The sequence below is a fragment of the Thamnophis sirtalis genome, unplaced genomic scaffold (assembly GCF_051295495.1).
Source record: "Thamnophis sirtalis isolate CommonGarterSnake01/CBP01778 unplaced genomic scaffold, rThaSir2_p1.2 scaffold_15, whole genome shotgun sequence".
Classification (NCBI taxonomy): domain Eukaryota; kingdom Metazoa; phylum Chordata; class Lepidosauria; order Squamata; family Natricidae; genus Thamnophis; species Thamnophis sirtalis.
Window position 1 is genome coordinate 45,157,017 of NW_028261395.1, and position 25,589 is coordinate 45,182,605.

The 25,589-nt window shown below is 49.4% G+C and overlaps 1 protein-coding gene across 1 annotated transcript in view; it reads left to right on the forward strand.

The window, feature by feature from the left end:
- Window positions 1-4,503: 4,503 nt before the first annotated feature.
- PRDM16 (PR/SET domain 16) overlaps window positions 4,504-25,589 on the forward strand; it is a 190,670-nt gene continuing 169,584 nt past the window's right edge. Inside the window, 1 exon segment of the mRNA XM_087702688.1 lies at window positions 4,504-4,878. Within this exon segment, the coding sequence (XP_087558814.1) occupies window positions 4,549-4,878 (330 nt within the window). The 5' untranslated portion in view covers window positions 4,504-4,548.

A 25,589-nucleotide genomic window follows, 5' to 3' on the forward strand; every position in this document is an offset into this window, starting at 1 on the left:
CTCCTCTTCTCCCTCTTCCTCCTCCCACTCTTCTACCTCTTCTTTTTCCTCCTCCTCTTCCTTCCTCTTCCTCCTCCTCCTCCTCTTCCTCCTCCATCCACCTTTTTCCTCCTTCTCTTCCTCCTTCTCCTTCTTCTTTTCCTCTTCCCCCTCCTCCTCCCCCTTTCCCTCCTCCTCTTCTCCCTCTTCCTCCTCTTCCTACTCCCCCTCTTCTTCCTCTTCTTTTTCCTTCTCCTCCTTCCTCTTCTTCCTCCTCCATCATCCCTCTTCTTCTTCTTCTTCTTCTTCTTCTTCTTCTTCTTCTTCTTCTTCTTCTTCTTCTTCTTCTTCTTCTTCTTCCTCCTCCTCTTCCTCCTCCTCCTCCTCTTCCTCTCCCCCCTCCTCCTCCTGCCTTCTGATTCTTTGGAGAATAGGTGGACCCCCTCCTCTCCGTGACAACCCCTCAAATTTTGCTGTCATGTCTCCCTCCAGGTCCTTCTTTTCATTACACTGGAGACACCTGGAGCTCCCTCCACCATTCCCAAAAACCTTCTGTGAAGGGAAACGTTGTTGTTTTTTTAAGCAGGTTGTGCACTTCCTTGCGGCCGGAGGGAACTCCCCCCCCCCAAATCAAGGCCCTTTGGAAGTGGGCCACAGCCGTGTCGATTTCTCCGAGGGCCTGGCTCCCTTCAAGCCAGCCAGCCTTCCTCCTTCCCTGCCCGGCTGGAGTCCCTGCTCCCTTCAGTGTCAAAAGAGGCTAATCGCCGAGTGAGAAATCATTTGACTTGCTAATACCCAGAGGACAAACATTTATTGCAACCACAAGTATTTTCGGGATTATGGCGTCTAATGCGTCTGAAAAGCCTGTTTCTGGGGGGATGTTTGTGTAAGCAGAATTCTCCCTCCCTCCCTTCTCTCTTTCTTATCCTCTCCCCGCCTCCCCCCCCCAACAAGCAAGTGTTCGGATGAACAGCGACTTCCTCCTCCTCCTCTCCACTTCCTCTTCCTTTCCTCTGTCCTCTCCCCCTTCTCTTCTCCCCCTCCCCCTCATCTTCCCCTCTTCCTCCTCCTCCTCTTCCCCTCCTCCTCCTCTTCCTTTCCTCCCCCTCCTCTTCCTCTCTTCTTCTTTCTCCCCCTTCTCTCCCCCTCTTCTTCCTGCTCCTCTTCCTTTTCTTCCTCCTCCACTTCCCTTCCTCTTCCACCTCCTCCACTTCCCCTCTTCTTCCTCCTCTTTTTCATTTTCTTCCTCACTTCCTCTTCCTCCTCCTCCTCTTCCCCTCCTCTTCCCTTCCTCCTCCTCTTCCTTCCCCTCCCCACCTGCTCTTCTCCTCTTCTTCCTTTCCTCTTCATCCTCCTCCCCCTTTCCTCTTCCTCCTCCTCTTCCCCTCCTCCTCCTCTTCCTTTCCTCTTCTTCCTCTTCCCCTCCTCCTCCTTTTCCTTTCCTCTTCCTCCTCTTCCCTTCCTCCCCCTCCTCTTCCTCTCTTCTTCTTTCTCCCCCTCCTCTCCCCCTCTTCTTCCTGCTCCTCTTCCTTCCTCTTCCACCTCCTCTACTTCCCCTCTTCTTCCTCCTCCTTTTACTTTTCTTCCTCTTCCTTTTCTTCTTCCTCCTCCTCCTCTTCCCCCCCTCTTCCTCCTCCTCCTCCCTTCTTCTTCCTCTTCCTTCCCCTCCCCACCTGCTCTTCTCCTCCTCTTCCTTTCCTCTTGATCCTCCTCTCTCCTCTTCTTCCTCCTCCTTTTCCCTTCCCCTGCCTCTTCCTCCTCTGCTTCGTCTCCTCCTCCTCCCCCTTTCCCTCCCCCTCCTCTCCTTCCCTCCCTCTCCTCTTCCTTCTTCTTCCTCTTCCCCTTCCCCATTCTGTTTCCTCTTCCCTCCTTCTCTCTCTCTCTCCCTCCCACCCACCCTCTCATTTTAATAACAAAAATGTCACACCAACTTCACAGCCTTGCTGGACAGGTTTCTAATTCTTCTTTTTTTTCAAATCTTATTATAAGTTCTCCCCCACCCCCCCACCCCGCCCCACCCTCAAAATGCAGAAAGGGGGTAGTAACCAAAGCCACACAAAATGACCTTTCTTTTTGCCATTCAGCCATTTCCAGCCCGCTAAAAAGAATCACGCTAATTTCCTAATTGTTCCGAGGCTGATTTTTTTTTTTTGCAGATTAAAGCTATTTAGCCCAATGGGTGTGCGCTTAAAACACACACACACACACACACACACCCCTCACAATAAAGGCCCAATGTCAGCCCAACGGTCCCATTGGAAGCTGGACGTTCCTTACTGCGTTGGGCCTGCCACAACCGACAGGGGGCACACACAAATTGCCGCTAACTCGACGCGGTCACCAACTTGGGCTAATTTGGTTAATTGTTTTCCCTTTGCCATTTCCCCATTGTTTTGCCTTCGTCCCATTTCTATACATATATATATATATATAGAGAGAGAGAGAGATTTTCCCTTCCTGGGTGGGTTTTCTCCCTCCAATCTTCTCCCCCAAATGCCACCTTTGGCGCCTGAAAGAAGAGGCTTTTGTGACCCACCACCCCCACCACCAGGCGCCCATCGATGGAAGTAAAGGCCCAGATACCTTCCGCCCATTTCTAACCTCATAATTATCCCTCTGAATGCTCCTAAATTAAATAAGTGTTTTAGAGCTACGTGACTTTAAAAGAAAGGGGTGGTGGTGGAAATGGAGGTGGGGAAGGTTGATTTCGACGCTGAATGGAGAAGGTTATGGTTGCATTTCTTCTCTTTCTCTCTCCCTCTCTCCTTTCTTTCTTTCTCTCTTACTCTTTCGCTATCTCTCTTTCCCGCCCCCTCTCCCGCCCTCTCTCCTTTCTTTCTCGCCCTTTCTCTCCCTCTCTCTCCACTCTCTCCCCCTCTTTCTTTCTCTCGCTCTCCCTCCCCCTCTCTCTCTTTCCTTCTTTCTCCCTCCCTCTCCCCCTCTCTCTCCCCTTCTCTCTCTCCCTCTCTATCTCTCTTCCTATTTCTCTCCCCCTTTTTTCCTCTCTCTCTTTCCCTCTCTCCCTTTTTCTCTCCTCTCTTTCTCTCTCACTCTCTCTCCTGTGCATGCGTGTATCATTTCAAAAGTTTCTCTCTCTCTCTCTCTCTTTCTGTCCTCTATCTCTCTTCCTCCCTCCTTCCCTCCCTTTTCCTCTCTCTGTCTCTCTCCCTTTTTCTCCCCCTCTCCTCTCTCCCCTCTCCCCCTCTCTCTCTTTCCCTCCCTCTCCCCCCTCTCTCCCTCTTTCTCTGTCTCTGTCTCTCTACCTTTCTCTTTCCCTCCCTCTCTCCCTCTTTCTCTCTCTTTATCTCTCTCTCTCCCCTCTGAAACCCGCGCAAAAAAACCCGTTTCCATCCTCCAAATTGGGACGGTGCTTTGTGAACTGAGTCAGCCCCTTTTAAGTGTGTGTCTTGTGATTTTGTACACAGAGGGAGGGGTGTGTGAGCTGCGTTGGGGCATTCGAGGAAAATATAGCAGTAGACTTATATACCGCTTCATAGGGCTTTCAGCCCTCTCTAAGCGGTTTACAGAGTGTCAGCATATTGCCCCCAACAATCTGGGTCCTCATTTTACCCACCTCGGAAGGATGGAAGGCTGAGTCAACCCTGAGCCGGTGAGATTTGAACTGCTGAACTGCTGATCTAGCAGTAGCCTGCAGTGCTGCATTTAACCACTGCGCCACCTGGTTGTGTTGAACTTGAAGGGTGGTCTGTTCTTCTTAACAACCTATTCTTAACAACCCAGATCCAAACTTTGGGCCAGCTGGTTTAAAAAGAGAAAACTCACACAATTGTCCAGGAAGGCCACAACTTTCTTCTTGGCCAGCCAGGATTGGCATGACAGTCAAACCAATGGGGTTCTGGTGGGACTCAAACCCACAGTATACTAGTCCTCAACTTAGGACTGCAACGAAGCCCAAACACCCGTTTTTGCTGGCAGAGGGCTATCGAAATGAACTAAAAAGAAATGTTTCCCCTTTTGCATTTGAGCATGCGGAAAGAGACAGGGAAAGGAGAAAGGGAAAGAGGAAAGAGAAAGAAAAAAGAAAGGAAGAGAACAAGGAAGGAAAAAGAAGGAAAGAGGGGAAGGAAGAAGAAAGAAAGGAGAAGGAAGAGGGGAGGAAAAAGAAGAAAAGGAAGGGAGGGAGGGAGGGAAGGAAGGATATAGAGGGAGAGAGGGAAGAAGGACAGAGGGAGGGAAGGAAGGATATAGAGGGAGAGAGGAAAGAAGGACAGAGGGAGGGAAGGAAGGGGAAGGGAAGAGAGAAAGGGAAAGGCGGCGAGGAAGGAAGGAAGCAAGGGACAGAGGGAGGGAAGGCAGGATGGAGGGAGAGAGGGAGAGAGTGACGTTGAGCTGGCCATGCCCCCTATGGCCCCCCAAGATTAATCACAACCCTGACATAAAATCGAGTTTGACACCTCCTGGACTAGATGGCTCTGGAGGTCCCCTTCTTACAAAGCTGTGATTCTCTGACCACGGGTGACTCGCCCGGTGAAGAACCTCAAGGAGGCTCTTGGTCATTTATTTCTTTTTTCATTTTCTTCCCAAGGCGACCACGAAATCGTGAACAACATGTACGAAACTGAGGCAGACCTCCTGGCCGGCGAAAGCGCGGAGGAGGAGACGGAAGACGGGAGCATCATGTCTCCCATACCCATCGGGCCACCCTCCCCTTTCCCCGCGGGCGAGGACTTCCACCCCAAAGAGGGCTCTCCCTACGAGGCCCCCGTCTACATTCCCGACGATATCCCCATCCCGTCCGACTTCGAATTGAGGGAATCCTCCGTTCCCGGAGCAGGATTGGGTATCTGGACCAAAAAGAAGCTGGAAGCCGGAGAGCGATTCGGCCCCTACGTGACTTTCCCCAGGACCACGTTGAAGGAAACGAATTTTGGATGGGAGGTAAGAACTTTCTCTCCTCTCCCGGGGAGGCGGGAGGAGCGCAAAGGTCATCGTAACCGATCTTGAGGGACGAGTTTGGGGCGGGAGCGGCATTCGATTACCTTCCCTACTGGTTCGCAAACGTGAGTGTGCGTCCGTGCACGCACTCAGCCTTCTGTGCTAAAAAAATATATGCCTAAATGGGATGCCGTCGAGGCGGGGCGGGTGGGCGGGGCCACCCGCGTTTTTTTTTCAACCGGTTCGGGTGAACCGGTCTGAACCAGCCAAATACCACCTCTGGTTTGGAGGGACCGAAACGCTAGAAGGAGGGGTTGTGTCAGTGCCACGTTTCCTGGCTGTGCCATGTGCGATGGTGTCTTTTGTGGTGGTGGCTGCAATTTCACTCGTGCGTCAGAAGTTCCTCGAATGGTCACCGGCGATTTCCTCTGCTGCGTTAATATCATGCTCTTCCTCCTCCTCCTGTTGCTCCTTCTTCTCTTCTTCCCCTCCCCTTCTCCTCTTCCTCCTCCTCTTCCTCCTCCTCTTCCTCCTTGAGATACCTTTTTCATGATAGATGTCTATTCCCAGCTCTTCCTCCTTCCCCCAAGGTTACTCCCACAGACCATTACAGCATACCTGAAGAATGTACTGAATTTACTTGGAGCCCAATAATACTGTGTTAACATCCTCCTCCTCCTCCTGCTGCTTCTCCTCTTCCTCTCCTCCTCTCCCGTTCTCCTCTCCTCTTCCTCCTCCCATTCTCCTCCCTTCCTTCTCCTCCCCTTCTCCTTCTCCTCTCCTCCTTCTCCTCTCATTCCCCTTCTCTTTTTCTTCTCCTATCCTCTTCCCGCCCTCCTACTTTTCCTCTCCCCCTCTTCCATTCTCCTTCTTCTCTTCTCCTCCTCTTCTCCTTCTCCTTTCTTCCTTCTCCTCTCATTCCCCTTCTCCTTTTCTTCTCCTATCCTCTTCCCGGCCTCCTCCTTTTCCCCTCCTTTTCCCCTCCTCTTCCATTGTCCTTCTGTTCTCCTCCTCCTTCTCCTCTCTTCCTTCTTCTCCCCTTCTCCTTCTCCTCTTCTTCTCCTATCCTCTTCCCCTCCTCCTCCTTTTCCTCCCCTCCTCTTCCTCCCCTTCTCCTTCTCCTTTCTTCCTTCTCCTCTCATTCCCCTTCTCCTTTTCTTCTCCTATCCTCTTCCCTGCCTCCTCCTTTTCCCCTCCTCTTCCTCTCCTCTTCCATTGTCCTTCTGTTCTCCTCCTCCTTCTCCTCTCTTCCTTCTTCTCCCCTTCTCCTTCTCCTCTTCTTCTCCTATCCTCTTCCCCTCCTCCTCCTTTTCCTCCCCTCCTCTTCCTCCCCTTCTCCTCCTCCCTTTCTTCTCCTATCCTCCTCCTCTTCCTCGTAGAATGGCAATAATAATTGCCTTATCCAACAGCTCACAGCCATGGCTGTATTTATATCACCTTCGTGTTCTCGGTTTACCTTTTTCAGTCCTGCCAGGCAAACTCGCACGACTTTTAAGAGCAGCCCTCGGGTGTCTTCCATCCATTATTCCTCCTCTTTTTCCAGCCAGGATTTGAGCTCTTCCTCTCTTGACATGTCCCTGCTGTTTATGTCAGCGACAGACAACAGCCTCCCGCCGAGTCCAGGAAGGCCACTTCCACTTCCTCGGAATGTTTTGAGTGTGGCATCTGCCCCCCCTTTATGGGGGGGGGGTGGGAGCTCTGCAATTTGGAGGAGAGACAATTAAGCCGAATGCCAGTGAATTTGTGTTGTCTTCCTATTGTGGGCAGAATTCAAAGCCGTCTCCCTCTCCTTCGATGTTGCTTTTAGCTCGGATTAAAAGGCGGGGTGGGGGGGAAGGTGGTTGATATAATTTGGGGTGATTATTTCAGATGATTTCGCCTGTCTCTGTATACACTGAAACACAACTGAGGTTTTCACGGTTGAGAAAACAGTCGGTTCTCCCATCCGCCATCACTCTGCTAAACAACTACCGTATTTTTCGGAATGTAAGACGCACTAAGTTTTTGAAGAGGTCATTTTTTTTAAAGGGGGGGGTTGCATTCTGCAAACCTCCCAAAAACTGCCCGTTTTTTGCGAATACAGACCTGTTTTTGTTTTTTTCAAAAAAAGGTCATGGATAGCCTTTAGGAAGCTTATAGAGTGCTCCTGGGGGCTGGAGGGGCAAAATTGAGCAAAAATCAAGCCGTTTTTGCTCGTTTCTGCCCTCCCTAGCCCCCAAGAGCACCCTGGAAGCCTCCTAAAGGCTACGCACGGCCATTTTGGTGAAGAGGCGGGGTTTCGGGGGGCAAAAAAAACCAGTGCATAAGACGCACCCAGATTTTCAGCCTCTTTTTTGAGGGAAAAAGGTGCGTCTTATACTCCAAAGAAATACGGTAATTCCCCAAATACTGTCTTATGTCCCGGGATATCAAACTGTCTATTGAGGCTATGTGGCTATTTATCCATCTCATCTGTCCTAGTACGGCTTTCCTTAGCTTCTTACGGCTGTTTGCCTCTCGTGATTGATGTAGAGAGCTTTTTGGGAGTCTCCTATGATGATCGGGGTGCATTGCTGATTTAGTCACTGAGCGTTGGATCTTATGATTTATGACAATGGTAATTTATGATTAGGAACTTGATTTAACACTTGTTGCTTGTATGTACATTGACAGCTTCTGCATCGGAGGCAAATTCCTTGGGTGTCCAGTAACACTTGGCCAAATAAAAGCTATTCCGTACCATACCATGTTTTCTGTTCTGTTCTGTTCCGTTCTGTTCCATTCCATTCTACATTGCATTATTCACTATTCTATTCTCTATTTCCTATTCTATTCTATTCCATCCGATCCCATCCCAATTCCTATTCTGTTCTATTCTATTCCTCTTCTATTCTACATTGTATTATTCTCTATTCTATTCTCTATTCCTTATTCTATTCTATTCCATTCAATTCCACCCCATCCCATCCCATCCCAATTCCTATTCCTCTTCTATTTTATTCTATTCTATTCCTATTCCTCTTCTATTCTATTCTACATTGTATTATTCTCTATTCTATTCTCTATTCCTTATTCTATTCTATTCCATCCCATCCCAATTCCTGTTCTGTTCTATTCTATTCCTCTTCCTCTTCTATTCTATTCTAAATTGTATTATTCTCTATTCTATTCTCTATTCCTTAGTCTATTCTATTTTATTCTATTCCATTCCTTCCCATCCCATCCCAATTACTCTTCCTCTTCTATTCTAAATTGTATTATTCTCTATTCTATTCTATTGTATTCTATTCCCTATTCCTTATTCTGTTCTATTCTAAATTGTATTATTCTCTATTCTATTCTATTGTATTCTATTCCCTATTCCTTATTCTATTCTATTCTAAATTGTATTTATTCTATTCTATTCCCTATTCCTTATTCTATTCTAAATTGTATTATTCTCTATTCTATTCTATTCCCTATTCCTTATTCTATTCTATTCTAAATTGTATTATTCTCTATTCTATTCTATTGTATTCTATTCTCTATTCCTTATTCTATTCTATTCTAAATTGTATTATTCTCTATTCTATTCTATTCTCTATTCCTTATTCTATTCTATTCTAAATTGTATTATTCTCTATTCTATTCCTTATTCCATTCTATTCCTATTCCTATTCCTATTCCTATTCTATTCTATTCTATTCTTCTTCCTCTTCCATTCCATTCTATTCTATTCTATATTGTATTATTCTCTATTCCTTATTCTATTCTATTCCCATTCCCATTCCTATTCTATTCTATATTCATAATTCTATTCTATTCTAGGTGCGAACTGCACCGATTCATTTTGGAACCGTCCAACTTCCACCATCTGAAACTTTTCTTTTCCTTGCCAATTTTTTTTTTAAAAAAATGACCTTCATCCAAACAGCATCCTCCCCTCCCAACCCCAAAATCAAAAAGCAAACACAACTCCCCCAGCCTCCTACGTGATGGGATTGCATTTCTCCGAAGTCTTCTCCCCCCTCTTTCCCCGAGATTGTTAACTCTCTTGCTCGCCCCTACGGCCAAGTCACGGAACCCCCCCAAATAAATCACCCCGTGTGTTCCCTCGGCAGCCCTGGGGGACTTTTGAAAACCGAACCCATCCCAACTCACAGCAGAGCCACGTGGAGGAAGATCAGGGCGCTGGGTAAATCCTACGTGCCTTGTTTATTTGGCTAACAAAGAACCTGAATGGAATACAGAGTCCCGGAGAGAAATATTGGCCCCAAATCTGTAGTGTGCAGCAGCTGCCAAAAAAGCCAACCCAGTTCTAGGCTGCATCAACAGAGGGAGAGAATCAAGATCATGTGAAGGGTTCATACCACTTTATAAGGCCTTGGTAAGGCCACACTTGGAATACAGCATCCAGTTTTGGTCACCACGATGTAAAAAAGATGTGGAGACTCTAGAAAGAGTGCAGAGAAGAGCAACAAAGAGGGACTGGAGACTAAAACATACGAAGAATGGTTGCAGGAACTGGGGATGTCTAGTTTAATGAAAAGAAGGACCAGGGGAGACATGATAGCAGTGTTCCAATATCTCAGGGGCTGCCCCAAAGAAGAGGGAGTCAAGCTATTTTCCAAAGCATCTGAAGGCAGGACAAGAAGCAATGGGTGGAAACTAATCAAGGAGGGAAGCAACTTAGAACTGAGGAGGAATTTCCTGACAGTAAGAACAATTAACCAGTGGAACAGAAGTTGCCTCCAGAAGTTGTGAATGCTCCAACGCCGGAAGTTTTTAAGAAGATGTTGGATAGACATTTGTCTGAAATGGTGTAAGGCGTCCTGCATGAGCAGGGGGTTGGACTAGAAGACCTCCAAGGTCCCTTCTGTTATTTAGACGATAGCAAGCTCTTAACATCCTTCAAATGGTGTAAGGCGTCCTGCATGAGCAGGGGGTTGGACTAGAAGACCTCCAAGGTCCCTTCTGTTATTTAGATGAGTAGCAAGCTCTTAACATCCTTCAAATGGTGTAAGGCGTCCTGCATGAGCAGGGGGTTGGACTAGAAGACCTCCAAGGTCCCTTCCAATTCTTGTTGTTCTATTCTAAACCGAGGAGGTTTCCCCCCATCAGAGAAGGAGCGTAAAACCACCTTGCCGCATCGCTTTGAACCGCTGAGGGATAAGCAGAGACGCCTGCCGTCTCCTCTAGCTAGGACATCTTAAAACCTGGCACAAAATGCTCCAAGGAGGAGACGCAGCTTCTCCCCTGATGCTGTCTCCCAAAGCCGGGGGCCATGAGGTCACTTCCCAACGCAACGTTGCCAGAGCTATGCTAAGAATGAGGTTGAAAACATGGGTATATAAGGAATTGGGATTGGGGAGGGGTGGAGTCTGCAGCCGGCCAGCTGAAAAGACCGAACCGAGAATATCCCTGCCATATTTCTCCTGTTATTTCCATAAGGGGTAATAATTCATCTGTAATTCGGGCCGAGGGCCCTCTCCTCTCAAAATAGAAACCGCTCCGATTCACAGGCAGAAATAGGAAGTCGGTGTTTTTCTTTGCGTTTCAGAGAGGCACCCACGAATACCGGCCTCTGAACTGGCATTTTATCATCTCCTCCACTCAAAAACAAATGGAGAAAGGAGACCCAATAATAGTTTGCTTGTGACCATGGGTTTGAAAAAATGGAGGCGGGGTGGGGGGAGAGGGGGAGAAAAAGAAGGAGAGGGGAGTGGAAGGGAGAGAAAGGGAGATCGAAGAGAGGCAGGGAAGGAGAAGGGGGAGAGGGAAGGAAGGAGAGACAGGAAAAGAGAGAGGGAGAGGGAGGGAGAGAGAAAGAGAGAGGGAAAGAGAGAGGGAGAGGGAGGGAGGGAGAGAAAGAGAGATTGAAGAGAGGCAGGGAAGGAGAAGGGGGAGAGGGAAGGAAGGAGAGACAGGAAGAGGGAGAGGGAGGGAGAGAGAAAGAGAGAGGGAAAGAGAGAGGGGGAGAGAGGCAGGGAAGGAGAAAGAGAGAGAGGGAGACAGGGGGAGAGGGAGGGAAGGAGAGAGAGAGGGAAAGAGAGAGGGAGAGTTTCTTTCTGAGAGGGAGAGGGAGGGAGAGAAGGGGGAGAGGGAGGGAAGGAGAGAGAGGGAAAGGGAAAGAGAGAGGGAAAGAGAGAGGGAGTGGGGGAGAGGGAGGGAAGGAGAGAGGGGGAAAGAGAGAGGGGGAGAGGGAGGGAAGGAGAGAGGGCAAAAAGAGAGAGATGGAGGGAAGGAGAGAGAGGGAAAGAGGGGGAGGGGTAGAGGGGGAAAGGGAGGAAGTGAGATAGGGAAAGAGAGGGAGAGGGAGGGAGAAGGAGAGATAGAGGGAAAGAGCTAGAGAGGGAGAGGGAGAGGGACATACATACATACATACATACATACATACATACATTTGTCCTATACTAGAATTGGTTAGAGGACGGCCGTGATTTGTGGGTATTGAGAGGAAGGGGACGAAGACAATGCAGGGATTTGCAAATCTGCCCTTGCAATCCCACCGTTTTAAGAGTTCTACGAGATCATCTCATTCAATATCTGAGACACCCCTAAAACCCCTTGGGGAGGATGTTCTGTTAAGATGCAGCCTGTTGTGCCTTAAAACAGCTTCTACTGTACAGCCCAGTGGAGTTGCCGTGGCAACGTCTTCCCTTTATTCCACTCTGGTAAGGGGGAAAAATCCAACGTTAGAAATTATGTTTGATCCGGACATTTCCCCCTATAAATAAATACCCGGGCAACTCTAATCGGTTCGTTTTTAGCGCCTTTGTGTTATTCAGATTATTTCACTCCCCTTCCCCCCCCGCCCCTCGGTTGGAGATGAGACGATGGCCAACATCACGGGGACACAACAGGGGGGGGAAATAAGAAGTTGTTGGATTACGGTTGTGTTGTTGTTAAGCCGCAAGCGGGGACATCGGCTCACGCCTATCGAACAGCGGTTTGTTCAAAATATACACCCTCCGCTCCTTGTTTCCATGACACCCTCGAGAACTTTGACAAATCCGTAGGCCGATAGATATTCTGAATCCCCTCTCAGGAGCCAGAATAAAAGACTCGCCGACCTCGCCCCTGGACAGCTCTTACAATCTTCGTGAAAATTCAGTATTTTTCAAAAGGACGAAACGGGTAGAAAAACGACACCGTGGCTGTTTAATTGGCCGTCTCTGTTGTTGATCTCGCTCTCCTGCCTCCTTCTCCCTTCAGTCCTGGGTGATCCAGTTGACAGATTCAATGGAGATCAAAGGGAAAGAGAGAGGGAGGAAAAGGGAGAGAGGGGGAGAGGGAGAGAGAGGGAGGGGGAGAGAGAGGGAGGAAAAGAGGGAAAGGCAGAGAGGGAGAGAGAGAGGGAGGGAGAGAGAGGAGGGAAGAGAGACAGAGGGAGACAGAAATAGGGAGGAAGGGGGAAAGGGAGATAGGGGAGAGGGAGAGAGAGGGAGGGGGAGAGAGAGAGGGAGGAGAGGGAAGAGAGGGAGGGGGAGAGGGAGGGAGGAAAAGAGAGGGGGGAGAGGGAGGGAGGGGTAGAGAGAGGAAGGAAAATAGGGAAAGGCAGAGAGGGAGAGAGGGAGGGAGAGAGGGGGGAAGAGAGACAGAGGGAGACAGAAAGAGGGAGGAAGGGGGAAAGGGAGATAAGGGAGAGGGAGGGAGGGAGGGGGAGAGAGGGGGAGGAAAGGGAAGAGAGGGGGGGAGAGAGAGGGAGGAAAAGAGAGGGGGGAGCGGGAGAGAGAGGGAGGGGCAGAGAGAGGAAGGAAAATAGGGAAAGGCAGAGAGGGAGAGAGGGAGGGAGAGAGGGGGGAAGAGAGACAGAGGGAGACGGAAAGAGATGGAGGAAGGGGGAAAGGGAGAGAGGGGGGAGAGGGAGGGAGAAAGAGGGAGGCGAGAGAGGGGCAGGAAAGGAAAGAGAGGGAGGGGGAGAGAGGGAGGGAAAGAGAGAGAGGGGGAGAGGGAGAGAGAGAGGGGGGAGAGGGAGGAAAATAGGGAAAGGCAGAGAGGAAGAGAGGGAGGGAGGGAGAGAGAGGGGGAAGAGAGACAGAGGGAGACGGAAAGAGATGGAGGAAGGGGGAAAGGGAGAGGGGGAGGGGGGGAGAGGGAGGAAAGGGAAGAGAGGGAGGGGAGAGAGGGAGGAAAAGGGAGAGAGGGAGGGGGAGAGAGAGGGAGGAAAAGAGGGAAAGGCAGAGAGGGAGAGAGAGGGGCGGGAGAGAGGGAAGGAGAGACAGAGGGAGACGGAAAGAGATGGAGGAAGGGGGAAAGGGAGAGGGGGGAGAGGGAGGGAGAGGGAAAGAGGGAGAGGGAGGGAAAGGAAGAGAGGGGGGAGAGAGAGGGAAGAAAAGAGGGAGAGGTGGAGAGGGAGGGAGGGAGATGGGGTAGAGACTGACTCCAAGCCACCCTGTGAATTTTGAGCCTCAGGTGGGACTAGAACTCCCAGTCTCCTAGTTTGTACTTTGGTGTCTTAACTGGAACACCACAGAGGCTCTGGATATCACTGATTCCCTGCCTAGAAACTGAAAGCTAGATATGGGGGAAGGGAGGGAGAGAGGGAGGAAGGGGAGAAGCGGAGGGAGGATGGAGGGAGGAAGGATGGATGGAAGGAAGGAAGGAGAGAAGGAGACTGAGGGAGAGGAGAGATGGAGAGGGAGGATAGGGATGGAAGGAAGGAGAGAAGGGGGAAGGAGGGAGGGAGGGAAGGGAGGAAGGACACAGAGGGAGGAAGGAGATGGGAAGGATGGATGAATGGAAGGAAGGAAGGAGAGAGGGAGGAGAGAGATGGGGAGGGAGAATAGATGGATGGAAGGAAGGAGCAAGAAGGAGGGAGGGAAGGCGACAGAGGGAGGAAGGAGATGGGGAGGATGGATGGAAGGAAGTATGAAAGGAAGGAAGAAGAGAAGGCGAGGGAGAAAGAGAAGGAAGGAGGGAAGGAAGGAGGGAAAGAAAAGAGGCAAAGGAAAGGATAAGACAGGCCCAGAGAGGTACAACCAGTAGGACTGAGTATAAAACTGCAGTTGTTGGGCTAATGTTGGGATTCCTGTGATCTTGGTCAGACATACATAAACACAAACACACAAGCAAGCATTGTTGTTGTTTTTTAAACCCTGGACTAAACTTCAGATCCTACTTGTGGTTTTCATTCCTTTTGGATTTTTTGTTCTCCAATCAAAAAAATAAATAAATTCGGTTGCTTTCCGCCTGGAAACAGGCAATCTCCTATATTTGATATTTTTAAAAAAAATGGTTGACTTCTCCCTTCTCCATCGCGTCCCTCGGCCTGCGCAGATGCGTTTCAGCCGGCCGGGACCGCCGTCCTCCTTCCCGTGGCTTCCCTGGATAAAAATGGATACGCGCTTAATTTATCATCAGTAAAACTGCAGATGGGAGTTCAGGCGATAATGCGCTTTTTAGTTTATTAACTATATTATCGGCCTTACATTTTCCGATCTGTTCCTTCATCTTTCTTGATTTGTGGTGGGGGTTTTTTTCCTTCCCTCCTCTCGACCGGCGTTTTCCTCCTCTGATGAATTAACTGTCAATTGAAGTTAGCGAGATAAATCAAAATAAATGGGCGGCGGGCACCGTATTGACTTTCTTAGCACTTGGTTTTGAAAACACACACACACACACCAATACACACACACACACTCTTTCAGAAAAACCACACCGTGATTACGGCCTCTTGGTCCTTCTCTTAAAAAAGAAGGGACGAACGAGTAAGCTCCCGTTATCCTTTCTCTGGCCCTATTTCTATTTTCCACCCTCTCTCTCTTACTTACTTTCCCGGGTCACCACAGATGGGGACTCCAGCCCAGAAATGAAATTTTCCTGGGGAGGAAAGCGATGGCAAATGTAGACAGCATCCTAAAAAGCAGAGACATCATCCTGTCAACCAAAGTGAGTCTGGTCAAGCCTGTGGTTGTCCCCGTTGCCATGGATGGCTGTGAAGGTTGGACCACAAGGAAGGCGGAGCGCCAAAGAATGGGGGCCTTTGAACTCTGGTGCTGGAGAAGAAGACTCCTGCATTGAGTCCCTTGGACTGCAAGGCCATCCAACCGGTCAGTCCTAGAGGAGATCCACCCTGGCTGCTCTTCACCTGGCTGCTCTTCAGAAGGCCAGATCCTGAAGAGGAAACTCAAAGACTTTGGCCACCTGATGAGAAGGAAGAAGGACTCCCTGGAGAAGAGCCTCATGCTGGGAACAATGGAGGGCAGAAGAAGAAGGGGACGACAGAGAAGGAGGGGGCTGGATGGAGTCACCAAAGCAGTCGGTGTGAGCTTCAATGGACTCCAGAGGATGATAGAGGACAGGAAGGCCTGGAGGAACATTGTCCAGGGGGTCACAATGGGTCAGACAAGACTTCACAACTAACAACAACTACTCTGTCTGCCTGCCTGCCTGCCTGCCTGCCTGCCTGCCTATCTATATCTATCTATCTATCTATCTATCTATCTATCTATCTATCTATCTATCTATCTATCTATCTATCTATCTATCTATCTATCTATCTATCTATCTATCCTGCAAGTCCCTTGGACTGCAAAGCAATCCAACCGGTCAGTCCTAGAGGAGATCCACCTTGACTGCTCTTTAGAAGGCCAGATCCTGAAGAGGAAACTCAAAGACTTTGGCCACTTCATGAGAGGGAGGAAGGACTCCCTGGAGAAGACTCCTGCATTGAGTCCCTTGGACTGCAAGGCCATCCAACCGGTCGGTCCTAGAGGAGATCCATCCTGACTGCTCTTCAGAAGGCCAGATCCTGAAGAGGAAACTCAAAGACTTTGGTCACCTGATGAGAAGGAAGAAGGGCTCCCTGGAGAAGAGCCTCATGCTGGGAATAATGGAGGGCAGAAGAAGAAGGGGACAGCAGAGAAGGTGGTGGCTGGATGGAGTCACCCAAGCAGCCTAGATGAGCTTCAATGGACTCCAAAGGATGATAGAGGACAGGAAGGCCTGGAGGGGTCGCGATGGGTCGGACATGACTTCACAACTAACAACAAGATGGATGGATGGATGGATGGATAGATGGATGGATATTGATTGATTGATTGATTGATTGATTTCTTGGCTGCAGTCCCCATCTGTCTCCAAGGTCACCCAAGCAGTCGGCTGTGAGCTTCAATGGACTCCAGAGGATGGTGGAGGACAGAAAGGCCTGGAGGAACGTGGTCCATGGGGTCGCGATGGGTCGGACACGGCTTCACAACTCACAACAACAATCTTACTTACTTTGGAAGGGCGATAGACAGACAGGGTGACTTGGGATTTCTAGATTACGCTTCTCCACTCGAATGCCAGCGACGGGGCTGACTTTGGAGGATGAAAACTCAGGTTAATTTTTGATGGTGCCCTCTGGGTTTCCTAAACCATAGTTTAGCCTCGTAACGAAGCCAGCATCTTGCCCTTGGCTAGATGAAAGAAAGCAGGTTTAGTAGGAGGTGTGAATCTGACAGATAAGCCCAGCGATGAACAGAGATACTGGGATGATACAGACGTCAAAGCCCATCCTGGTTTACTGTCAAGTTTTGTCCAGGAGGGGATTCTTGCTTTCTCCTGGTGCCCTGGAGGTCATGATGGTTTAAGGTTAGGCCAACCCCAAGTACAGCTGAGGGATCCTTTCCAGACTCACACATTCGAACCAAGCTGATTGGGAAAGGGTGGGAATCTGGGTTTTCAGGACCTGGGAGAGCTCCACCCAAGACAGACTCTGCAAGGATGTTGAAAGTCCAGCTATTGTCCTGGCCTTTCCGATGGAATTCTTCTTCTTCCTCCTCCACACTACGTCTCCTCTTCTTTCTTTCTCTCCTCCTCCTCCTCCTCCTCTCCACCTCCTCCTCCTCCTCCTCCTCCTCCTCCTCCTCCTTCTTCTTCTTCTCCTCCTCCTCCTCCTCCTCTCCTCCTCCTCCTCCTTTTTCTTCTTCCTCCACTACTTATCCTCTTCTTTCTTTCTTTCTTTCTTTTCTTCTTCTTTTTCTTTTTCTTCTTCTTCTTCTTCTTCTCTTCTTCTTCCTCCTGCTTCTCCTCCTGTTCTTCCTCCTCTCCTCCTCCTCCTCCTCCTAGTTATCCTCATTATTCTAATCATTCTTCTCTTTCTTCTTCTTTCTCCACCAACACCTTCTCCTCTCCTCCTCCTCCTCCCCTCCTCCTTTTTCTTCTTCTTCCTCCACTACGTCTCCTCCTCCTCTGTCTTCTTTCTTTCTTCTTTTCTTCTTCTTTTCTTCTTCTTCCTCCTGCTCCTCCTTCTGCTCCTCCTCCTCTCCTCCTCCTAGTCCTCCTCATTATTCTCCTCCTCCGCCTCATTCTTCTTTTTCTTCTTCTTTCTCCACCATAATCTCCTCCTCTTCTTCTTCTCTCCTCCTCCCCCTTTTTCTTCTTCTTCCTCCACTACTTCTCCTCCTCTTCTTCCCCCTTCTTTCTCTTCCTCCTCCTCCTCCTGTCTCTCCCCCTCCCCATTTTCCTCATTCTTCCTTGAAATCTGGCAACAAGCTAACAATGTTGGAAGGAACCTCAGAGATCCTCTAATCCATCCCCTCCTCAGGCAAGAGACCCTACACCAGTGGTGGGCGTGCCAAAAGCAGAGAGAGCCACATGTTGCTGGCGCATGCGCAGTTGAGTAAATACTGTTCTGCGCATGCACAGAAACATGCCGGCAATGGCATAAAAGATCAGGGAACCGGTTTGGGGGCGCGGCCAGCCTGCATCACTGCCAGTTCTGCGACCCAGGCTGCAATTCCACTAACGGTTCAGCCAAACTGGGCCGAACTGGGAGCAACCCATCTCTGGAAAGGAGCCCCCAAAGGTGGAAATATCCGCCAATGATTTCCCCATCTAGCATGACTCAGTTATGACTGCACCAGTGAAGGATTTGGGTTGAGGAATTTACTGTGCGGATGTTTCATTCCCCCTAGGAGTCCAATTTTAAATATTCCCTAAATATATTTATGGAAAAAAAAAGTCCAAAAATAGTTAATCCGTCCCTGCCACAGTCTGTTTTCAAAAATAACTTGTTCTCCCCGATTTGACTTGGTTAGGATGGTGAGGGTTTCGGGACGTTATTTGAAGAGTTGTGGCGTCACAGTGCTTAAAACGCAGTATTGCAGGAAGACTCTGCCCGCAGCCCAGAGTTCGATCCTGACCGGCTCAAGGCCTTCCATCCTTCCCAAGTTGGTCAAACAGGGACCCAAGAGGCTGACTCTGTAAAATGCTTAGAGGGGGCTGAAAAGCACCGTGAAGCGGTATATAAGTCTAACGGTTATTATTCATTTTGGAAATTGGTCACCACTCCTTCTCTCCCCGCTATTCATCCTTCTTTCATTCCTCCCTTCTTCCTTCCATCCTTCCTCCCCCCTCTCTCTCAAACGTCCTTCCTTCTCTCCCTCCTTCTTTCCTCCCTGCTTTCTCCCTTCCTCCCCTCCCTCTTCAACTTCCTCCCTCCTTTCCTCTCTCCCTCCTTTCCATCTCCTCCCTCCCTCTCTCCTCCCTCCTTTCCTTCCATCTCCTCCCTCCCTCTCCTTCCTTTCCTTCCTCCCTCCCTCCTCCCTCTCTCTTTTCTCTCTTCCTTCCACCTCCTCCCTCCCTCCCTCCCTCCCTTCCTTCCTTCCTGCTCTGATACTCTAAGGCCTTCCAACTGTTTTATTCTGTGTTACCTCCCTCCCTCCTTTTCTTTCTCCCTCCCTCCCTCCCTCCCTCCCTCCTCCTTCTCCTTCCTTCCTTCCTTCCTTCCTTCCTTCCTTCCTTCCTTCCTTCTAGGTCTGTAATTCTCTGGGCCCTTCCAACTCTTTTATTCTGTATTTCCTTCCTTCCTTCCTTCCTTCCTTCCTTCCTTCCTTCTCTGTTATACTCTAAGGGCCCTTCCAACTGTTTTATTCGTATTTCCTCCCTCCTTTTCTTTCTCCCTCCCTCCTCCCTCTCCTTCCTTCCTTCCTTCCTTCCTTCCTTCCTTCCTTCCTTCCTTCCTTCCTTCCTTCCTTCCAGGTCTGTAATTCTCTAAGGACCCTTCCAACTCTTTTATTCTATATTTCCTTCCTTCCTCTCTCCTTCCTCCCTCCCTCCCTCCCTCCCTCCCTCCCTCCCTTCCTTCCCTCCTTACAGCTTTCCCAAGTATATTTGTTTTCTGGATTACTCACCTCTTTTTCTTTCCCCCCTCAAACCCGCCATTAAAGGAACCAATCATCCCCTCAACCGTTCTGTAATTACGGCGAGAGAGAGAAAAAATCCAATGCAGCTCTAAATTTTCAAGCATGCATTGGGGGGGGTGGGCTGGCTGGCGAAGGTGCAAATGGCCAAAATTCAAGCCGCTCCGAAATGCAGATCGCACATCCATTAACCCAGATCACATTTAGGGGTCCTTCTTTTTTGGCCTTCCTGGAACAGCCCTGCTGTGGCGGACAGAATAAGAAGGCCTCTCCTAGAGTTAAAAGAATATTATTATTATTTTGCAAAAAAAACCCCAAAAAATGGTGTGCTGGAATGGGGGGGGGAGAAGAAGAAAGAGAAATATGAAGGGAAGGAGGGATGGAGAGAGAGAGGGAGAGAGAGAGAGAGAGAGAGAGAGAGAGTTAAAAGAATATTATTATTTTTTTGCAAAAAAAAAAACAACCAGTGTGCTGGAATGGGAAAAATAGAAGAGAGAGAGAGATGGAAGGAGAGGGGGGGAGAGAGAGAGAGAGAAAGAGAGAGTTAAAAGAATATTATTATTATTTTGCAAAAAAAAAACCTGGGTGTGCTGGAATGGACAAAAAAGAGAGGGAGAGAGAGATGGAGGGAGAGAGAGAGTTAAAAGAATCTTATTAATTTTTTCACCAAAAAACCCCAGTGTGCTGGAATGGGCAAAAAAAAAGAAGAGAGAGAGAGAGATGGAAGGAGGAGTGTGTGTGTGTGTGTGTGTGTGTGTGTGTGAGAGAGAGAGAGAGAGAGAGAAGAGAGAGAGAGAGAGAGAGAGAGAGAGAGAGAGAGAGAGAGAGAGAGAGAGAAGAATATTATTATTTTGCAAAAAAAAACCTGGTGTGCTGGAATGGGCGAAAAAGAGAGGGAGAGAGAGATGGAAGGAGAGAGAGAGAGAGAAAGAGAGAGAGAGGTAAAGCTGTCTCTGCAGTAGGTTAATTGGAGAATGGAACCAGGAGTAAGAGAGAAGCCGCCACTCGGAACAGACAATGCGCTCAAAACCAGGAGGACCAGCTGGGATTGTCAGTGAATTAACTGAAGTCAGAAGCCCCTGAATGGAGCTTAGAAGCAAAGGGGAAATGAAGGTTAGGGGTATAATTCAGTCTAAATTAGGTAGGCCATTCACACCGCATAAAAGGGAAGGCTGAGCGGCTTTTGTGTGTGTGTGCATGTGTGTGTGTGTGTGTTTTTCCGGGAGAAAATGGGCAGGAAAGCTGCACTTTGTTTGAATTTGGGGCTGGGGGCCTGGCTTGAAAGACGTACTTACCTACGAGCCAGAAATCTCTCTGAAAGCACATTTATCTCGCATGGCTTTCCAGAAATGCTAAGGCACCTCCGGCGCCCTCCCGCTCCCTCCCTCTCTCTCTCCCGAACTTACCTGGCGGACTTTAGAAAGCCAGGATTGAGAGGTTGGGCAGGGATAGGAGTGAAATGCTACCGGTTCGGACTGGTTTGCCTGTACCGCTAGTAAAAAATGCTACCGGTTCGCAGAACTGCTAGTAAAAAATGCTACTGGTTCTCAGACTTTGGAAAGGTGGAGAGATCAGGCGGGGACAGGGTGAAATGCTACCAGTTCGGACTGGTTTGCCTGAAGCGCTAGTAAAAAATGCTACCGGTTCGCACAACTGCTAGTAAAAAATGCTACTGGTTCTCAAACTTTAGAAAGGAAGGGTTGAAAGGTCGGGGCGGGGACAGGGTGAAATGCTATTGGTTCGGACTGGTTTGCCTGAACCGCTAGTAAAAAATGCTACCGGTTTGCAGAACTGCTAGTAAAAAATGCTACCGGTTCGCAGACTTTAGAAAGGAAGGGTTGAGAGGTCCAAGGGGGGTAGGGGTAAAATGCTACTGGTTCGGGCCGGTTCACCCAAACTGCTAGTAAAAAATGCTACTGGTTCACGGAACCGGTACTAAAAAATACTTTTTAAAAAGTTTTTTTTAAAAAAAAGAAAAGATTTGACGGTTGCACAGCTGATCTTCAGAACCTTTTTTAAAAAACTTTTAAAGCATTTTTTTTACTATAGGTTCTCCAGAAACACAGGGGTGGGGGGGGTCCATTTTTGCTCCCAGGGGGTGGGGTGGATGGTGCTGAGAAAGAAAGAGAGAGAGGGAGGGAGGGAGAATTTTCTGACAGTGAGAACAATCAACCCATGGAACAGAAGTTGCCTTCAGATGTTGTGGGAGCTTCATCCCTGGAGGCTTTCAAGAGGAGACTGGACTGCCCTCTGTCAGAAATAGTGGAGGGTCTCCTGCTTGGTTGGGGTGGGGGTGTTGGACTAGATGACCTCCAAGGTCCCTTCCAATTCTGTTAATCTGTAATCAGACTAGAAGATCTCCAAGGTCCCTTCCAATTTGACCCTTCTGTTATTATGAACTGGGGTGTAAGAAATGTGCAAGAGTCGACCTCTTGGCTGTGAGCAGAGTCGCCTGCCACACAGCACTCTAACCACTAGGCCACCCGGGGCTCCTATCGTTGTGCACCAGTGGAGATTGGAGTCTAAAAAGGTGCTTGTCGGCACAGTGGGGTGCAACTTATGTGCCTGGGATTTTTGGTCCCTTTAAAATAGCCGCATCCTAAAAGAGGCAGGTGCTTTAATGAGCTGCAGACGGCTTTGCACAGACTCCGTGAAAAAGAAACAGCTTCTAATAGAGCACAAAAGATTCTTATTGTTTCTATCTCTATCTCTAGTTCAATTGTTGTTCGCTTCCCGTTATTCAGGATAATGCTTATAAGCGCTCTGTGCTTAGAGCTCAAAGCATTGTTAGAGACACCCACACACTTCACAGCTGAGTTCCTCTTCCTCCTCCCTCCTATCTATGGAGAGTCTCCATCATCCAGCTCCATGGTTGTCCCGAAGGGGATTTTTCAAGAGGCAACTGGACAGAACTGGAAAGAGAGTCCAGTTGCCTCTTGAAAAAGCACCTTTGGATTTTCCACCTCCTCCTCTTCCCCCTTCTTCTCAACTTCCTCCTCCTCCTCCTCTGCTCCTCCTCTTCTTCCTCCTCTTCCACCCCTTCCTCCTCCTACTCTTCCTTCCCTTCTTCCTCCACCTCTTCCTCCTCCCCCCTTCTTCCTCCTTCTCCTCCTACTCTTCTTCCTTCTCTTCCTCTGCTCCTTCCTCCCTCCCCTTCCTCCTCCTCCTCTTTCCTCCCCTTTCCTCCACCTCTTCCTCCTCCTCCCTTCTTCTTCCTCCTTCTCCTCTTAGTGTTTCTCCTCTTCTTCCTCCTCTTCCTCCTCCTGCTTTTTCTTCCTCCTCCTGCTCCTCCTCTTCCTCTTCCTCCTCCTTCCATTACTCTTCCTCCTCTTCTTCTTCCCCTTCTTCCTTCTCCCCCTTCTTTTTCCTCCTTCCTCTTAATCTTCCTCTTCTTCTTTCTCCTCTTCCTTGTCCTCTGCTCTTCTTCCTCCTCTTCCTCGCCTTCTTCCTCCTCCTCCTCTTCCTCTCCTTCCTCCAACTCTTCCTCCTCCCCTTCTTCTTCCTCCTTCTCCTCTTACTCTTCCTCCTCTTCTTCCTGCCCCTTCCTCCTCCTTCTCCCTCCTCTTCCTCCTGCTCCCCTTCTTCTTCCTCCTCCTCTTCCCTCTGCTCCTCCTCCCATACTTCTTCCTCCTCTTCCACCTCCTCTTTCTCCTCCTCCTCCCATTCTTCTTCCTCCTTCTCCTCTTCCTCTTCCTCCTCCTCTGCTCCTCCTCCTCCCCTTCTTTTTTCTCTTCCTCCTCTTCTTCCTCTTCCTCCTCTTCTTCCTCCTCTTCCTCCTCCACCTCCCCTACTTCTTCCTCCTTCTCCTCTTCCTCCTCCTCCACTTCATGTTCTTCTTCCTCCTCTTCCTCTTCTTCCTCCTCTTCCTCCTGCCCCTCCTCCCCTTCTTCTTCCTACTCCTCCACTTTCTGTTTCTGTTCCTCCTCCTTCTCCTCCACTCCTCAAGGTGTTTCCCACAGCCCACTCGCAGGACATGCTCAAGATCCCCTTGTTCTTCCTTTAGAGTCAGGGTCTCCGAGCTCAGGGCATTCTGGGTCAGGTCATAAACAGGGGACCCTCCCTCCCTCGAGGGTAGCCTCCCGATAGGATCCCCCCACCCCTCATTCCCCCTTTCAATTGCCTCCACTTAAGAGACGCTTGCCTCCCTTCGGGTGACCGAAACGAAGTGAGTTCTCGGTGGCCCCTTTTGTGCAGGAGGTCAAAATTACACAGCCCCAGATCATAATTATGCAGATGAGAAGCCTCTCGGTTCCGTAGGCCACACCATCACACTTAACAAGGCACAAACAGCGTCCTCCTTCTCCGGCCCATTCTTCGCTAAAAGCTTCGCCGCAGTGGGCCAAGCGCATGGAACAGGGGAGGAGGAAGAGAGGGGAAGGGCGGGGGTCAGAGTGGAAGGCATACAATGGGATTTTTTTGGGGGGGGGGGAGAGGCGGAGAGGCCTGGCTCCTAAAAAAAAGAAGAAGAAGAAGGAAGGAAGCCTTTTTTTAAAAAAAAATGTAATTTTATTTTTAAATTTGATTAATCCCCACGTCTCTTTGGGGCTGTCAGATCCAGAGTGACAGGGGGGGAGGAAAAAGAAAACCCACCCATCACCGCGTTGTACCTAATCTGGACTTCTTTCACCGTCCCCGTCCCCCCTCCCAGGCCCATCGGACTTTATTCAATGCCAAAGCCGGGGACCGGGAAGCGAGCCAGGCTTCACAATGGCCGAAAAGAACAAATTGGACGGGGTCTTTTGTTTTAAGCATCCACGCGCCCCCTCCCCTCCCTGCTCTCTATGCCAGCCATGCCACCACTCAGCCCCAGCGTTAGCTCCCTCCGTTGCGCCGGGGCCTCGGCTCCTCCCCTGGAGGAGCTGAAGTGCCAGCGTTGGAAGGCGGGAAGGTTCAGAGGAATAGCAATAGCAATAGCAATAGCAGTTAGACTTATATACCGCTTCATAGGGCTTTCAGCCCTCTCTAAGCGGTTTACAGAGTCAGCATATCGCCCCCAACAACAATCCGGGTCCTCATTTTACCCACCTCGGAAGGATGGAAGGCTGAGTCAACCCTGAGCCGGTGAGATTTGAACAGCCGAACTGCAGAACTGCAGTCAGCTGAAGTAGCCTGCAGTGCTGCATTTAACCACTGCGCCACCTCGGCTCTTAAGCCAGGAGTTGGGAGGTTTTGGATACCAAGGGACAATATCCCCGAGCCATTCAATGTCTTAGGATCTATTTCAAATGCTTCTTGTCAGAGGAGGCGTGGGAATCAGGGTCGGCCTCAAGGTAACCCCGAGAACTCCGAGGGGGAAGAGGGAGTGGAGCTAGCAGAGAGAGGGGAGGCAGAGTCTAGGCCATCCATCCGGTGGAGAGTCAACAGCCCCCCCGGGTCTGGAGGTGGCTGATGAGGAAAAGGAGGAACCGCCAGATCCAGTGCCTGACATGCGATGCACAGAAGGCAGAGGAGAGGAGAGCAGTGGAAATCTATGGGCTGGTCCTTGGAACCGAAGATCCACCGCTGACAATGAGAGCAATCAACCCATGGAACAGAAGTTGCCTTCGGAAGTTCTGGGAGCTTCATCCCTGGAGGCTTTCAAGAGGCGACTGGACTGCCATCTGTCAGAAATGGTGTAGGGTCTCCCACCTGGGCAGGGGGTCGGACTAGATGACGTACAAGGTCCCTTCCACCTCGGTTATCTGCACCTGTAATCTGCACCTGACAGGAGGACACATTCCTGAGGAACCTCTCCCCCTGACCAGCTCCATTGTTCTCTTTACAGGAGAACTGACCACACCATGATAGGCAAAATGGTTGATCTGCTCAGCTACTCATCCCTGTTCTTCTCATTCAAGCCAACTCTCCAACTTACCTTGAACTGCACGACGTAAAGTGGTTGCAGGAGATCAAAAGGCCACCGAGGGTGGGTCCAACCAGCTCACAAAGATGAACAATTCTACCCTGGAAGAACCGGAGGAGAGGACCTCCTCCCCTTCTTCTTCTTCTTCTTCTTCTTCTTCTTCTTCTTCTTCTTCTTCTTCTTCTTCTTCTTCTTCTCCTCCTCCTCCTCCTCCTCCTCCTCCTCCTCCTCCTTCATCATCATCTTCTTCTTCATCATCATCTTCTTCTTCTTCTTCTTCTTCATCTTCTTCATCTCCTCCTCCTCCTCCTTCTCCTTCTCCTCTTCCTCCTTCTTCTCCTCCTTTTTCTTCTACTACTCCTTCCTTCTTCTTCTTCTTCTTCTACTACTCCTTCCTTCTTCTTCTTCTTCTTCTCCTTCTCCTCCTTCTCCTTTTCCTCCTCCTCCTCCTCCTCCTCCTTCTTCTTCTACTACTCCTTCCTTCTTCTTCTTCTTCCTTCTTCTTCTTCTTCTTCTTCTTCTTCTTCTTCTTCTTCTCCTTCTCCTTCTCCTCCTTCTTCTACTACTCCTTCCTTCTTCTTCTTCCTTCTTCTTCTTCTTCTTCTTCTTCTCCTTCTCCTTCTCCTCCTTCTTCTACTACTCCTTCCTTCTTCTTCTTCTTCCTTCTTCTTCTTCTTCTTCTTCTCCTTCTCCTTCTCCTTCTCCTTCTCCTCCTCCTCCTCCTCCTCCTCTTTCTTCTTCTCCTTTTTCTTCTACTACTCCTTCCTTTCTTCTTCTTCTTCTCC